General features: G+C 47.8%; 1 protein-coding gene across 19 annotated transcripts in view; it reads left to right on the top strand.

Moving 5' to 3' along the window:
* The window catches only part of camk2d1 (calcium/calmodulin-dependent protein kinase (CaM kinase) II delta 1), a 95,198-nt gene that overhangs the window by 38,091 nt on the left and 43,524 nt on the right, over positions 1 to 13,583 (top strand). For all 19 annotated transcript variants that reach the window (XM_036550848.1, XM_036550844.1, XM_036550841.1 and 16 more), the window contains exon 3: positions 10,895 to 10,954. In XM_036550848.1, coding sequence (XP_036406741.1) covers positions 10,895 to 10,954 — 60 coding nt within the window. The remainder of the gene's footprint in view (positions 1 to 10,894; positions 10,955 to 13,583) is intronic.

The following is a 13,583-nucleotide window of genomic DNA, read 5'->3' as shown; positions in this document are numbered from 1 at the left end:
TGCTGTAAACAGCCGCGGCGCTCATTTACATTTTGGTGGGATTCTGCTGCGTTTCCGTACTCCCATTCTCATCCACAGCCTTCTGTTCCCTTTATTTTCACCGGATTTTTAAAAAATGTAACATGTCACCCGCTTATGGCTAGAGTTTCCAGTGAGTGCTTGCAAAAGACATTCTCAAAGCTTCAACAGCGGTACACTAACTGGGATTCAAGCCTACGACATGCTGGCTGCAAGTGTAGTTTCTGTGCCTTGACTTCTACCCTCATCGCCACCAGTTCTGTGGCAATGAATCCAGGCATTTAGGCCACTCACCTGAGCCCAGAGAGGACTTTTGTTGGAAGTAAGGCACTGAACCATTGATCCAGCAGGCCAGTGACCGAGAGCACATGCCAGTATGTTGCCCTCCAGGTAGACCAATGTTGTGTAATCAGCAAGATAAGGGCAAGGCAAGGTTGCAGGTCCTTCTCTCCAGAGGGGAAAGGCATTCAGAGTGTCGTGCTCAACAGCCTCTCCTTCGAATAAACACAGGGCATATTGCTTTCTGAAGTGCTGCTGCTTTTCTACCACTCAAAGCACTTTGCTCGTGAAAATTGTAGTTAAACGATTTTACCTCATTGGCCCCTTGTCTCAGGAGAAAGTCCTGTTTGGTGATGACATTGTTCCTGTCTTTTGTGCGACTGTGTCTTTGCTGGTATGCAGTTTGCTTCTGTTTCATTCAGAAGTGCAAGTGTGGCCCTCGTTGAAACGTGTTGATCCACAAGCTGCTTTGTCACTTATCACTGTTATAATAAGGGGTCTGCTGGAACTTCTGCCTCTTTATGTGCATGACATAGTCAAACATGGACACGGCAGGGAGGAAAGATCTAGACAAGATAATGACTGAAAGAAAGTGAAGAAGTTGTCACTTCTCCACGCCCCCGCCCATCCGCCCCAACCACTAAAGACGCACATGCTTGCGCAGAGCCGTTGCGTTGACAGTGAGTGAGCACTCCTGCGCTTTCATCGCCGAAGTGTGGAAACCCAATTAGAGGCTGCAGGCGCAGCGCCTTCACAGCAAGCGAATCCTCGTCCACATGTCAGCCCTGTCTGTGCACTCCCCGTCGGGTTGACTATAGAGAACACTCTGCTGTGGTCGGTCAAAGGCAGCGCTCCCTACAGGGCCTGTTAGACACAGCTTACAGGGGTCTCATAGTTGAGGGCGTCCTCCAAGCTTTATACTTATTTTAGGCGGGCGAGCGGGCGACAAGAGTGATGTGGACCTGACCGTGACTCACCCTCGGGGACACGGTGACCGCTACAAGCCCCCAGCCTGTCGAGATCAGCATGGGAGGACACAGTGATTAAGGACATATCTGTCCATGGGATGCTGTCCTCCCATATCAGGTCTCTGGTATGAGAGTGCGAGACCTCCTCTTCTAGTTACATGCACACCAAAGTCATACGACGTGATATTCAGATATGCCTTTATTAATATTTTAGATAATATTAGATAATTAAAAACTATGTATTTACAGTTGGATTTAAGGCAGTACAATACCTTTATGTCTTGTATAACTGTAGTCTCAGGGCAGTATATGTTCTATATATGTATATATATTTATTAAATAATGTGTTTTTCATATATAGTTTATGTAGTTGTTATTTAGTAATTGAGGGAATTTTGCTAATAACCCCCATTTTCTCATTCCTTGGAATGCGTCCCCTATGTATGTCATGATATTCATATCTCTGGTAACCAAATTTATGATAATGAAGTGACCCTATGACACAGATCTCGTCTGTAAGCTGAGTTATCCCTGTATAGATACTGCTATCCGGACCTGCAAGTTCCTCAACTGCATCCCACTTCAGAAATCATACGCTTTGAACCAGTGCCCCTTTCACTCAGGCACAGCTCATTACTCCCTCTCTCTCTCTCTTTATCCTTATGTATTATGTATTTATTCTGTGTGTACACACACACACACACAAACACACACACACACATGCACGTGAAAAGCAGATGGTTCCTCTTTAACGTTGCTGCTTTGTTTTCAGTTGTTTTGTGTGTGTGTTGCTGTCTGAATACAACTGCACCACACTTCAGACGTCATAGTATTTGAACCTGTGCCCAGCTCATCTCTCTCTCTCTTGTCTCCTTCTCTTCATATATTATGTATTTATGCATGTATGTATACACACACACACACACACACACACACACACACACACACACACACACACACACACACACACACACACACACACACACACACACACACACACACACACACACACACACACACGTGTCATCGCTTTGTTTCTGAGTGTTTTCTGTGTGTCTGTTGCTGTCTGAATACCCATGATTCCTGTGTGGGGGACTCGGTTGCTGATTGCTAGAGAATGGCGGAGCGGCGCTTGTTTGTAGTGTGGATGACAGCTCGGGGTGACACAGTGGAAGCCGTCTGTGGCGCGAATGACAGCCGGGGGTGGCAGCACGCCTCCCGTTGCGATGCACCCAGGGGGTTTTGGGGGGGGGGCCACCGGGCGGATATCAGCTTGCGCCGGCGTCAGACGGACCATGTGACAAACGGGGATAATTGCATGCGAAAACAGCGGCCGCGCCACACCTCACTGCACCTGCACCCTGAAACGTCAAACTGTCCCACGCGGGAGACGCCGGTCTTGATCTGTCTGATACGTTGCAGTCAAAACAGTCGCTGAACGAATGGGGGATGGCGTATGGAAATGGAGAGGCATGACAGAGACCCTTAGGGTGTTGTGACAGAGACCCTTAGGGTGTTGTGCAGGAGCTCCACTGCAAAGCCGTCGTGCGTGAGCAGCACTTCCTGTGTGTCTCCTGCTCTTAGTTCAGCCTTCCCCATGAACCATTTCAGGGAAACGGCAGCAGTGGCGGCTGCCAGCAAGCGCCTCTCCTCTTTTAGCGTCCTGCTGAAATTTGAATGAAGCCGGTCGTCTTTGTGGGGGGGGGATCCGCAAATAATTCTCTGTGAGGACGATTGCTGATACGGTTCCTGTGAGGATGTGGAACTCTCTGTGAGGGCAGATAGTGAAGCAGGACGTCTCTGTGAGGACAGATGGTGAAACAGTATGTGTTTTAGGAGCGGCCTTCTTGCACAAAGTTAACGAGGCGTTTTCTGAAGAGGACGATTTGTGAAGTGGGAAATGGTACGCCATAACAGTACCCGTTACGAGGACGATAAATGAGAGAGCCGGTGAGGACGTGTATTAAAACAGTACAGCGTGCTGCTTAGAGAAATTAATAATAGATTCTCTTTGAGAACAGGTAGACATTTTCTCAGAGGAAGGTTAATGAAGCTGGATGTTTGTGAGGGCAATTAGTAAAACTGTGCCTTTATGAGGTTGATTAATAAAGCTAAATAAAGAATATCAGTGAAGCGAGAGTGAGAGACGGCTGTGGCCGTTGGTGTGTATGTACAGGGCAATGCTGTTGCTTTCTGAGAGGACTCTGTTTCTCCTGTGGCCTGATACCATCTCTCCCATTATCCATCTGTCTTGCTTTTGTTGCTTTGGTTTGTGTTTTTGCAAATGTTATGCAAAATTTTTCCACTGGTGCCGTCGTGAGTTTATCATTACCCCACCTGTTCTGCGGTGAGTCTGTCCGGGATTCGAACCCGTGGCCCCTCTGGTCTGTAGGCCTTTGCCTGGGTCTACCACACGGGGAGGGGTGTGGGGGGAATATGATATGATTTATATTCCATATGAATGTGCAGTTATTATGCGCACCAGTGCACCAGTGCTCACTGTGCTAAAACGTGAACTGACTGCTCCTTCTCAAGGATGACAACATGCATACTCATTTCCCCTGGCCCTCATGCACATACACATACACGCTCACACACACACTCACACACACACACATACACACACACACACACACATGCACCCACACACCCAGACACACACGCTCACACACACACACACACACACACTCACACACACACACACGCTCAGACACAGACACTCACACACACACTCACATACACACACACACGCTCACACTCACACTCACACACACGCTCAGACACACACACTCACACACACACTCACACACACACACACACACACATACACCCACACACCCAGACACACACGCTCACACACACTCACACACACACACACGCTCAGACACACACACACTCACACACACACACACTCACACACACACACATGCTCAGACACACACACTCACACACACACTCACACACACACACACACACACGCTCACACACACCGCAGGAACTGTCCTGACCTTGCCTGTCTGTATCAGGAACCGGTATTGATGGGGGGTTAGAGAGAAGGTCACAGTCCTGCTAGTAAGCCACTGCCGGAGCTCAGATTATTGAACCGCTGAATCGCTCTGCAGTTACCATCTTCCACTCAAATCCGGTCCTCACTCTGCAAGCCTGGAGTTGTCTTTCTTTGCTCGTCATCCTCTGCAGCCTCAAGCCTTTCTCCTGCTAAAGGTCCAGATTCCAGAGAGCTGCCTGCTGCTCCACCCTACTGCCCTTCCTCCCGCAGTATCTCTCCGTTCAACCACTTTTACAGGCACAGTGATTGAAGTCACTTTGGGTATTAAATCCCCATGCGTTAGGTACATGTACATATTCACATCAGCTCTCAGAGGCTGTATGGGCCTCCTGGAAATCCAGAGTTGGATCTTTCTAGAATTCAAGATTATGCCGTCATTTATTTTCTTAGCCGACATACATGTCCAGGGTAACTAGCATAGCCTACATTTTAACATGCTTGACCTATTTGACATCCGTTTATACAGCGGAGTATTTACTGATGCAAATCAGGCTAAGCTTACAACAAGCGTACAGCAGTTTAACCTTCTGGTTAAATCGCAGCCCCCACACTAACAGAAGTTCCTAAACACACAGCCACCGGAGAGTTAGTGTACAGTTTGAAGTGGTTGAAGTCAAGTCAGTCACAAAATTTATTCTCATCCTCCCTATTCCCTGGGTTTTGCCACGGTTAGTGATGACGAGGTATTGCCATAGAGACATCTAATTAAGGACAACCAGGGAAAAAAAAAACATGGAGTCATTCATATTGCTGGGAAGCTCAGGTGTGCTTCCATTATTGTGTTGTGCTGTTATTTTCCCTCAAGCATTTGAGAGGGGGCGGTGCACCTCCCAATGCCTCTGGACCCCACATTTTCCCATCAGTTTATTCATTTGATGAAATATGATAGGCGACCTACTTGTGGAGCAGAAATGGGTTCTGCTGCTCGGTCAATATCGTTTCCATCTCCCAGGAAAAAAAAGAGACACTCGTAATGGATGGCCCTTTTTGTGTCAATCTGCCGTGGAAGAAAAAACAGCTAACGAGGGAAACTCGTTGATATATTCAAGAGCAAGACGCAATTATTATACTTGTCCTTTAAGATTTATAGTTCATTTGTTTCAGTTACGCTTTTCATTCACCACTAAATGTCATGTTTTTTTTTTCTTCCCAAACCTCCAAAGTGACAGCTTCTTTATTTAAATCTGTTCTGTTCCGTTGCAAGGCATGGTGGCAGGGGGCTTACGGGCAGACAGTGTCTAGTCTGCTTTCTCTATTCTGCAGAGAGGAGGTGGAGACGATTCTCTGAAAGAACACAGCTAAGCCTCGGAGCTTCACTCTGCCACTATACAGGCACAGTGCAAGGCAGGGCAGGGCAAGGAGGAAAGGCTGAAGAAGATTGTACAGGGAACTGCCTGTGCCAGACAGTCAGTCAGAGCATATTAATGACAGCGAGTCAGAGGTCCTTTGGTTTTCAAAGACATTTTCGCGCGTGGCCCGTCCCTCCTAATTTGAGCGGATTAGAGGAGCCGGACTTTTTAAGACTGAAACAACACGGAGGCAGAAGGATCAGATGAACTACATTTATGTGGAGTCGGTGATGAGGGAAGGGGGATGGCATTGAAAATAGCTGTCCCATTTTTTGAAACTTGGAGCATTTTGTTTCTCATCAGGGGCTGCTTTGAAATAGGTCATCTGCGTATTGAATCATACAGCATTTTTTTTTAATGGCCAGATTAAAATTATGGGGCCGGCTCTTGAGTCTGAAATGAAAAGAGCAGGAGAGACTCTTAAAGTGTGTCTAGCTGTTCCCTCCTGCCTAACTCTCTCGAGCACGCTTGTATTTCCCCAAGGACGCATGATTATGGTGGCGTCTTCGTTGGAAGTGGAACCTCTTTACACAGTGTGAATGTGACATATTTCTTAGCCTCTCCTGGTGACACTTCACAGCTGGTAAAATCATTTTTTGCTGGACAACCGGTGAGTGAAAACAAGAGTGCGACATTGACCATTTTTTTGACTGCACAATGGACAATGGTAGTGCGCTGGTTTAGCCAAGCAAGAAGTGAATGACTGAAGCCTGCTTGGCCACGCCCACTTAAACCTCCTTCATTTGTGAATCAGACCTTGCCCTCATTGTTATCTTGAAGGATTGGCCGGGTTGTGTTCGAGGTTTCGGATATGTCTGTGTGGTTAGGGAAATATTTCACATATGACTACCTTGCACAGTTGACAGCAGTTATTTCCGATGCTCACGTTTCCATGGAATAGGGTGTATTTATCATGTGTGGTGGCAGTGATGGGTAAATATTATATAATGGCAGTAATACATTACATTACATTACATTACATCGTTTAGCAGACGCTCTTAGCCAGAGCGACGTCCGAATAAGTGCATCACTATGCTAAAAGTAGTTATCGCAAAGTATTACAAGAGGTCAGTAAGATACTGAGTTAAGTGCTGAACTAGTGTAGGATAGATAGATTGGATAGAGATAGATAGAGAGGTAGACTAGAGATACATCTTGAAAAGATGAGTTTTCAGTTTTCTCTTGACGGCGCTCTGGGAGTCTGTTGTCCGAATCTCAGTAGGAAGCTCATTCCACCAGTGTGGAGCCAGTACTGAGAAGATAATAAAGTCTCACACTCATTGGCAGAGGCCAGTCATTATATAAGCATATGGAGGAGACCTGCTTTCCTGGCCATCTGAACAGCAGTCCTCCAGAGCAACATCTGTGGCAGGAAGCACTGAGTCCCTCTGCTCAGAGAAGGTGTGGACAGAGAGATCCCTTAATTCAGCGCTTACTCTGGGTCAGATTTGATCTGCAAAACGGTCGGGGGTTAGGATTAGGATTAGGGTTTTCGTTAGATGATTCTAGATCAGCGCTTAGGGGGCTTTATCTGCTGGAATCTTTGGAGGTTATTGCATGGTGCTGATTTCAAAGCAGTTCTGAAACCGCTTTCGGTTGAATCCATCGCCCTTTGTGTCCTGTCTCTCTGACTTGCTGTGTCATCAGCACATGGTTCACCTCTTGGTGCGAAGATGTGCTGCTTAGTAGGTTAAAAGCTGCTATGAGGAATAGAAGTCCTGCTACACATGGCTTAGACAATCGCCTGTCATTTCCAACCCATTTGCTGACCTTTGCCAGTATAACAAGTCTTTAATTTTAATAATAGACCCTATATGTAAATTCACATTAATGAGAAACTCCCTTCCGTCTGTGTTTGTAACAGTCTAAGTGACAGTATCTGTCTTCCGGTTGTCTCCCTGTCTTCCTTCCTCTCTCTCTTCCCCCCATCTCTCCCACTGTCCATATTCCTCTCTCTCTCTTTCTCTCTCTCTTTCTTTTTCTCTGTCTCTCCTCTCTCACAATGTCCCCGTTACATTTCAAGGCAGATGTTGGGTGAATCGGTCATACTTAGTGTTCCTTGGCATTTCATAATGGGGTTGTGTAATTGCGAGCGCGTTAACCTTAGAGGAGGATGACGCCGATAACGCTTGTGCGGTAATCCTGTTATGTCACAGATTGGGAGCGTGCCGTATGGGAGTAAGTGGATGACCAGGGGAATGTGAGAGAGCTGAGCATGCTTTGTCGCAAATCCCTCAGCAACCGTGACTGTGGCCCTGGGTAAACAGATCTGATTTGCGCAACCGAGGGGAGCCCCATAAAAGCAGACTCGATTGGAGAGATTGGGATTAGAGGCCAGTCAAAACAAATCTGATTGGACCGGCAGGAATTACGGCCATGTTGAAAAAAGGACTGAACTGACTGGAGGAGTCTCTCTTGCTCGCCAGTGCAAGTGCTCATCTGCCAGCTGTGTTTATGCAGTCAGGAGCAGCTGCGCACTAAGAATAGGGAAACCGTCTTCATGAAACAAGCATGTGTTGAAAGAGTTTCTCACCATGGGCACGTTCCAGTGAGGTTCCAGGTGAGATTTATGACTGTAAGTGTCTGAAGTGCTGATGGCAAGATGGCAAAACGGGGCTTCATGTGTATCCAAAAAAATTTGGGAGCTACAGCTTCTTCTGAACCCCTTTGTCTGGCCTTCACGTACCATTCTATCCCAGAATCCCTCTGCACTGTCTCTCCCTCATCTTCAAGAGAGTGCACGCAGGTAGCAACAAGGCACGTAAGATGGATGCTTGATCGTTTTTTCCACTGATCATCCCATTTTCTGTCAAATCTCAAAGCACGAGAACTTCTTCAACTCACAAAGAAAAAGAAAGGACCGCTTACGTTGTTTGAAATGGAGCGTGGTGTATCTGGATAGTTACTTATAGTTAGTTAGGTGTAACCTATGTAAGTAGCTCTGGATATCTGTGAATAAGAGCGTCTGCTAAATGAAAATAATGTAATGTAATGTAGTTCAGGCAGTAGCAGTTGAGGGGTAGGTGAGAACTTCTCCTCCCTGGCAGTTTGCTTGTTTGAGGAGCCCTTAAAGAAAGGTGACAGACAGGGAAACCGCAACAGGGCAGCACTGAAAGCCCAACCTGCCGATGTAGCCGCGGCCCCCGGCTCCCACCAGAGCCTCTCTTTGTACCCGGCACACTCGAGCGGCATAATTACGATCAAACAACACCACTCCAGAACACAGCGGAGAACAGAGGCGCAAGGGCAAGATTTGCATTCAGGTGAACGGGGATGGCGTCTCTCCTCACACGCTCCGCGTTATTGTGGCTCGGCGCTGGATACTCTGCGAAAGGCTGTGGCATATTCCGAGTGGCGGTGAACGCGAGTTTCCCCGGCATCTACCTGCTCATGTTTTATTCATGAGCTCCTCTCACCATGGCGACCTTTACAGGGCCCCGCCCCTTCCACTGCCGGCTCACACAAAAAAAGCACAGCAGCAGCATAATGCGCGCTATGCTAATATTATTTATCAAATATTAAAAAGGATTACCGTGGGGCAACACATTCCTGGCGTATTAGCCCAGGAACGTCCTTTGGTTACACGTTTAGCGAAGCAGTCAATAATACATGACTGTTGATACTGAGGGAAGCAGGTGAATTTTGATCAGTCGTCTCGCTGGATGCCTGAAGCCGCGCGTGATTAATTCAAGGACCCAGTTCGTGTCGCCAGTTTTGCTAAATTTGCTAATGATAAATAATTCATCGCAAACCTGATTTTCGAAGATGAAAGCGGCGTTTGGAGAAAATATAACCCCCGTGTTTCGTGTCATTGAAATATTTGGTGTCCTTGTCCTCGGAAGTTGTAATAGCTGCGGGCTTGTTTTGTCTTCCGTGCCTTTAATTTCTGTTTCTCGTTCTGATTCGGTCGCCGTGCCTTTTAGCGGCTCTGGCGCTGGCCGTGAGGGTGGTGAGAGCGTCTCAGAGCTCCCTGGACGTAAGTGCTGCTGCCAGGCCGAGCGCGGCTCTTTTTCGCGAGGTTGAAGTTGTCACGGCGTGTTATCAGCGGCTTGATGCGACGCGGTGCTGACACAGAGGTACACAGGTCGACCCCGAATTGACAGTTTGACGGAGCGCGGTATGAATGTGTAAACGCGCAAACTGACAGCCGTTTGCTGTTGTTCCTTTGCCTGTTTTGCAAAACACACCCTTCTCGGGATTTTGAAGACATACGGGGAGACTCAATTTCCCATGTAAAAGTCACAAGACCGTTCCCCTCATCCTTAACACTCCCTTGGTCCAGACTTCTGTCTTGGAAAGAAAAAAAAAAACTCCTGTCCATCTGCTTCATTCCAGAGAGACAGGCACCAGCTCAGGCCTGGAAGTGATAAATATGTGGAGACGGCTGCCATCGCTGTAGCTATGTAACACCCCAAAGTACAGCTTTCTCACTCGCTGAAGACAGGCTTGTGGCCTGAGATGGGGCCGGCGCTAAGCGGGGAATCTCTGAACGCTGGCCCGGCTCCACCGTCACGCGAGCTGTGTGGCCGTATTGTACCCCCGGCAGGCGCCCGCCGTGACTGTTTTGGGCGGAACACGCTGTAATCCGCGTGTGCGCCTTATGTCTCCCAGAAGAGTGAAGCAGAAAACAAGGAGGCACCGGGAGCGGGTCCAGGCCGAGAGTTCCAGAGGCCGTGCCGTGAGCCGTCGCGGTTACTAGGCCCGGTCCTCGCGCTCCACGCCTCCTAGTGGAAGAAGAAAGCGATGGTAGTGCAGCATAACAAGCTAATGCTGCTTAAAACAAGAAATCAGACCGTAACAAGGCTCTCTTCTTCCTCTGGCATATGGGTTAGACTTATTAAGCTAAAACAACCTATTGTTGTGTTGCGTTAAACTGGGGAGCTTTGCATAAAAAAAAACCATTAAAAAGAGCGGAACACAGGAAGAACATCATGTTGAGAAGAACAGAAGAGAACGTCCACAGAGAAGTAGAGTAGGTTAGCTGTGCCCACTTAGATTCTGTTGACAATCTGCTCTCATTTTTATCAGGGAAGTGGGATCACCTTTGACCTTTGACCTCGTTTTCAAGTGCCGGTATACAGACTCTCCATTGCACTCTGTTGCAGCACCAGGATGGGCTTTGCTAATCTTCCTGTGTTACTGTTCAGTCTGCTCTGCCTGATGGCTTTGTTTGTGTATTCAAACTGTGTGTGTATGTGTTTTCTCTTCCACAGATCACCAGAAGCTGGAGCGCGAGGCCCGGATCTGCCGTCTGCTCAAGCACCCCAACATCGGTAAGCTGACGCTCGCTCACCGCCACATGACTGACACCTGTCAACCTGTCACCTACACCCCCAGGGTCTGATGATCTGTCCCTGGGGAGGTGGGTAGGTGTGTGTGTGTGTGTGTGTGGGGGGGGGGTTGTTGCAATGAGGGGCCTTGAAAAAACCTGCAGAGATGATGGGGCAGACCTGCCCCCCCCCGCACTGAGTCCTGGAAGGGCCTGCTCATATCTCCGAAACCGCTCATGAATGGCTGTCAGCCCACAGCTGTTGGAGGGAGACGAGATGCGTGAGTCAGGGCACAGTCACTGGTGGTGCTCCTCTCACCAGCACCAGCACTTTCACACACAAAACAGCACACAGGAGCCTCTGCTGGGCTTACAGAGCCATGCCCACAGCGTATGCTTGTGTGTGTGTGGGAGCATTCACCGAGCTGTGAGGTCCATTTCTGTTTGCCTTCAGGATAGCCATTTAAGACTGTCAGGTTTAGGATGGACTCACTTAGCCGGGGATCCAGTGATGTGCTTTAGGGTGTGTGCCACAGCATGAGTCCAGTTGCATTTACATTTATTCATTTGGCAGATGCTTTTATCCAAAGTGAGGCAGAGTACAACACAAGCAAAAGCCATGCATGTAGTCACAATATTAGAAGTGCTGCATGACCAAATTCCAATAGTTGGCCAGACAAGGTACAGACTAGCTGGTAAGACAATGTACAAGCTAGCTGGTAATCTGGAGTGGAATGGCGGTTACTCTCCTTTCTTTGAATCCTGTGGTGTGTGTGGATGTGTGACCAAGCGGCTTTATTCTTTATTCAAAGAGTGGTTTTCCATTTGTTTAAATGGCAGAAGTGTTTCCCCCATCATTGTGTGTGCATGACTGCATGAGACAGAGCTTGGTTTTTCTTTTTGGGAACACGGGTTTACCGCTGGCACACACACACGGAATCGCTGATTTTTATTGTATGTGGATGCCTTAATCTAATCAACTGTGTCCATTATCAGAAAATATAAGCAGGTAATTGGCAAGACAGCTCAGAAATAAAGAGGATTGGTAGGATTAGTGAACAGCTGCTGTAGTGGTTCCTCAGTGGTCCCCTGTGTTTAGTTCTACACACAGGTGACGCTTCGCGCATTACACGGGCCGCATTACTATTGAACGTAGGTTAGACAGATGCACTTCGGAACAGGAATGTATGTATCAGCGGATCTGTTTAATTCCCTTTAGATCCCCCGACCCTGGCCTCCACCTGCTCTCCTCCCTCCATCTCTCCCTATCTCCTCATAGAAAACCCTACCTCCTCCCTACCCTCTTTCACTTCCCTGTTCCCCCTCCCCACACTTTTCCGTCCTCTCTGTGCCAGCTATGTGGATGTTGTGCCCTGCCCTGAATTCCTCTGTTGTTTCTGTGATGTCATAATCCCCTGCTCATCTACTCTCTCATTGGCCCAGCCCTGTCAGGCGGGCCAGTGAGAGAGCATCCAGGGGACATGATACTGCTGCCACAGAGGTGAACCCACTGATAGGGGCACGGCCGGACACCCTGTCCTCCTCTCAGCCAGCAGGGTGGAGATGAGCCACGGCTGTGGAGATTGGGAGACAGTGTCCTTCCACTCAGATGCACAGAATCCCCACAGCTGTTCGGAGGCCTTTCCAATCCGCTAGATTTGAAAAATAAATAACAGCTTAAGTGCTTGACTTTAGCCAGAAGACTGGTCAAGCAGGTTGTCTGCCCATGCCTTCCAGGAATATTAGCTCGCTGCAGCTGGCTCAAACACACACACAAACTCACACACTCACACACATACACAGACACACACACACACATGCACACACAAGCACACGCACACACACACGCACCAGAGGTGCATTTAACCACACTAAAGGTTGTGAATGTTCCCTTACAGTTTCAAAATAATAGTTAAACTAGTCAACTAGTTTCTTGTTGAAAGCTAGTTAAACTAAAGCATATGGTGAGTGAGATAAAAATGGGATTCACTGGGGGATATGTGGAGCTGGAAGATGTCAATGTCAGTTTTTCAATTAAACTTTATTATACTTAGGTTTTTTTAAAACCTGGCAAACCAGGAGTACATTCTCTCACAGCTGAGCAAAGTTCAGTTTCCTCTACATCTAATTTTTACCCATTGACATGCTGAATTATTACAGGCAAACACAGACAATACATCTCATTCTGTGTCAAACAGTGCCAGCAGCCACATAATTTAAACCTTATTTTTCATGAAGGACAAGTCACCTCCATCACAGTCATGCAAATCTGTGAAATTTCCATATTGTTCCATAGAAGTCTTTTCACATTACTGATAAGGATTTATAGAAACTGATGAGTGGGGAAAAGAGGTGAGAGAGTGAGTGAATGAATGAATATATAAATCTTATACTGAACTATGTTACTGATAAAGTAACCCCATCCTACAGTAACAGCATGCATGTAGGTAGCACAGAGTCTTTGCAGGTGTGCCTTAGGGGTATTGGCATTATCTGAATCCTGGAATATGAGCTCACAACCCGCAGGCCACTGGCCTATCCCCTGCCCCTCTCGGTCCTCCTGCCCCCTTCTGATTGGAGGAACATCTGCGGGGGGGGGGGGGGGGAGGATGCCTGGAGCGGGCTGGGACCCA

This window comes from Megalops cyprinoides, chromosome 18, assembly GCF_013368585.1.
Source record: "Megalops cyprinoides isolate fMegCyp1 chromosome 18, fMegCyp1.pri, whole genome shotgun sequence".
NCBI classification, from domain to species: Eukaryota; Metazoa; Chordata; class Actinopteri; order Elopiformes; family Megalopidae; genus Megalops; species Megalops cyprinoides.
The sequence above is the reverse complement of the archived record's forward strand: the minus strand, read 5'-3'. Positions and strand labels throughout refer to the sequence as shown.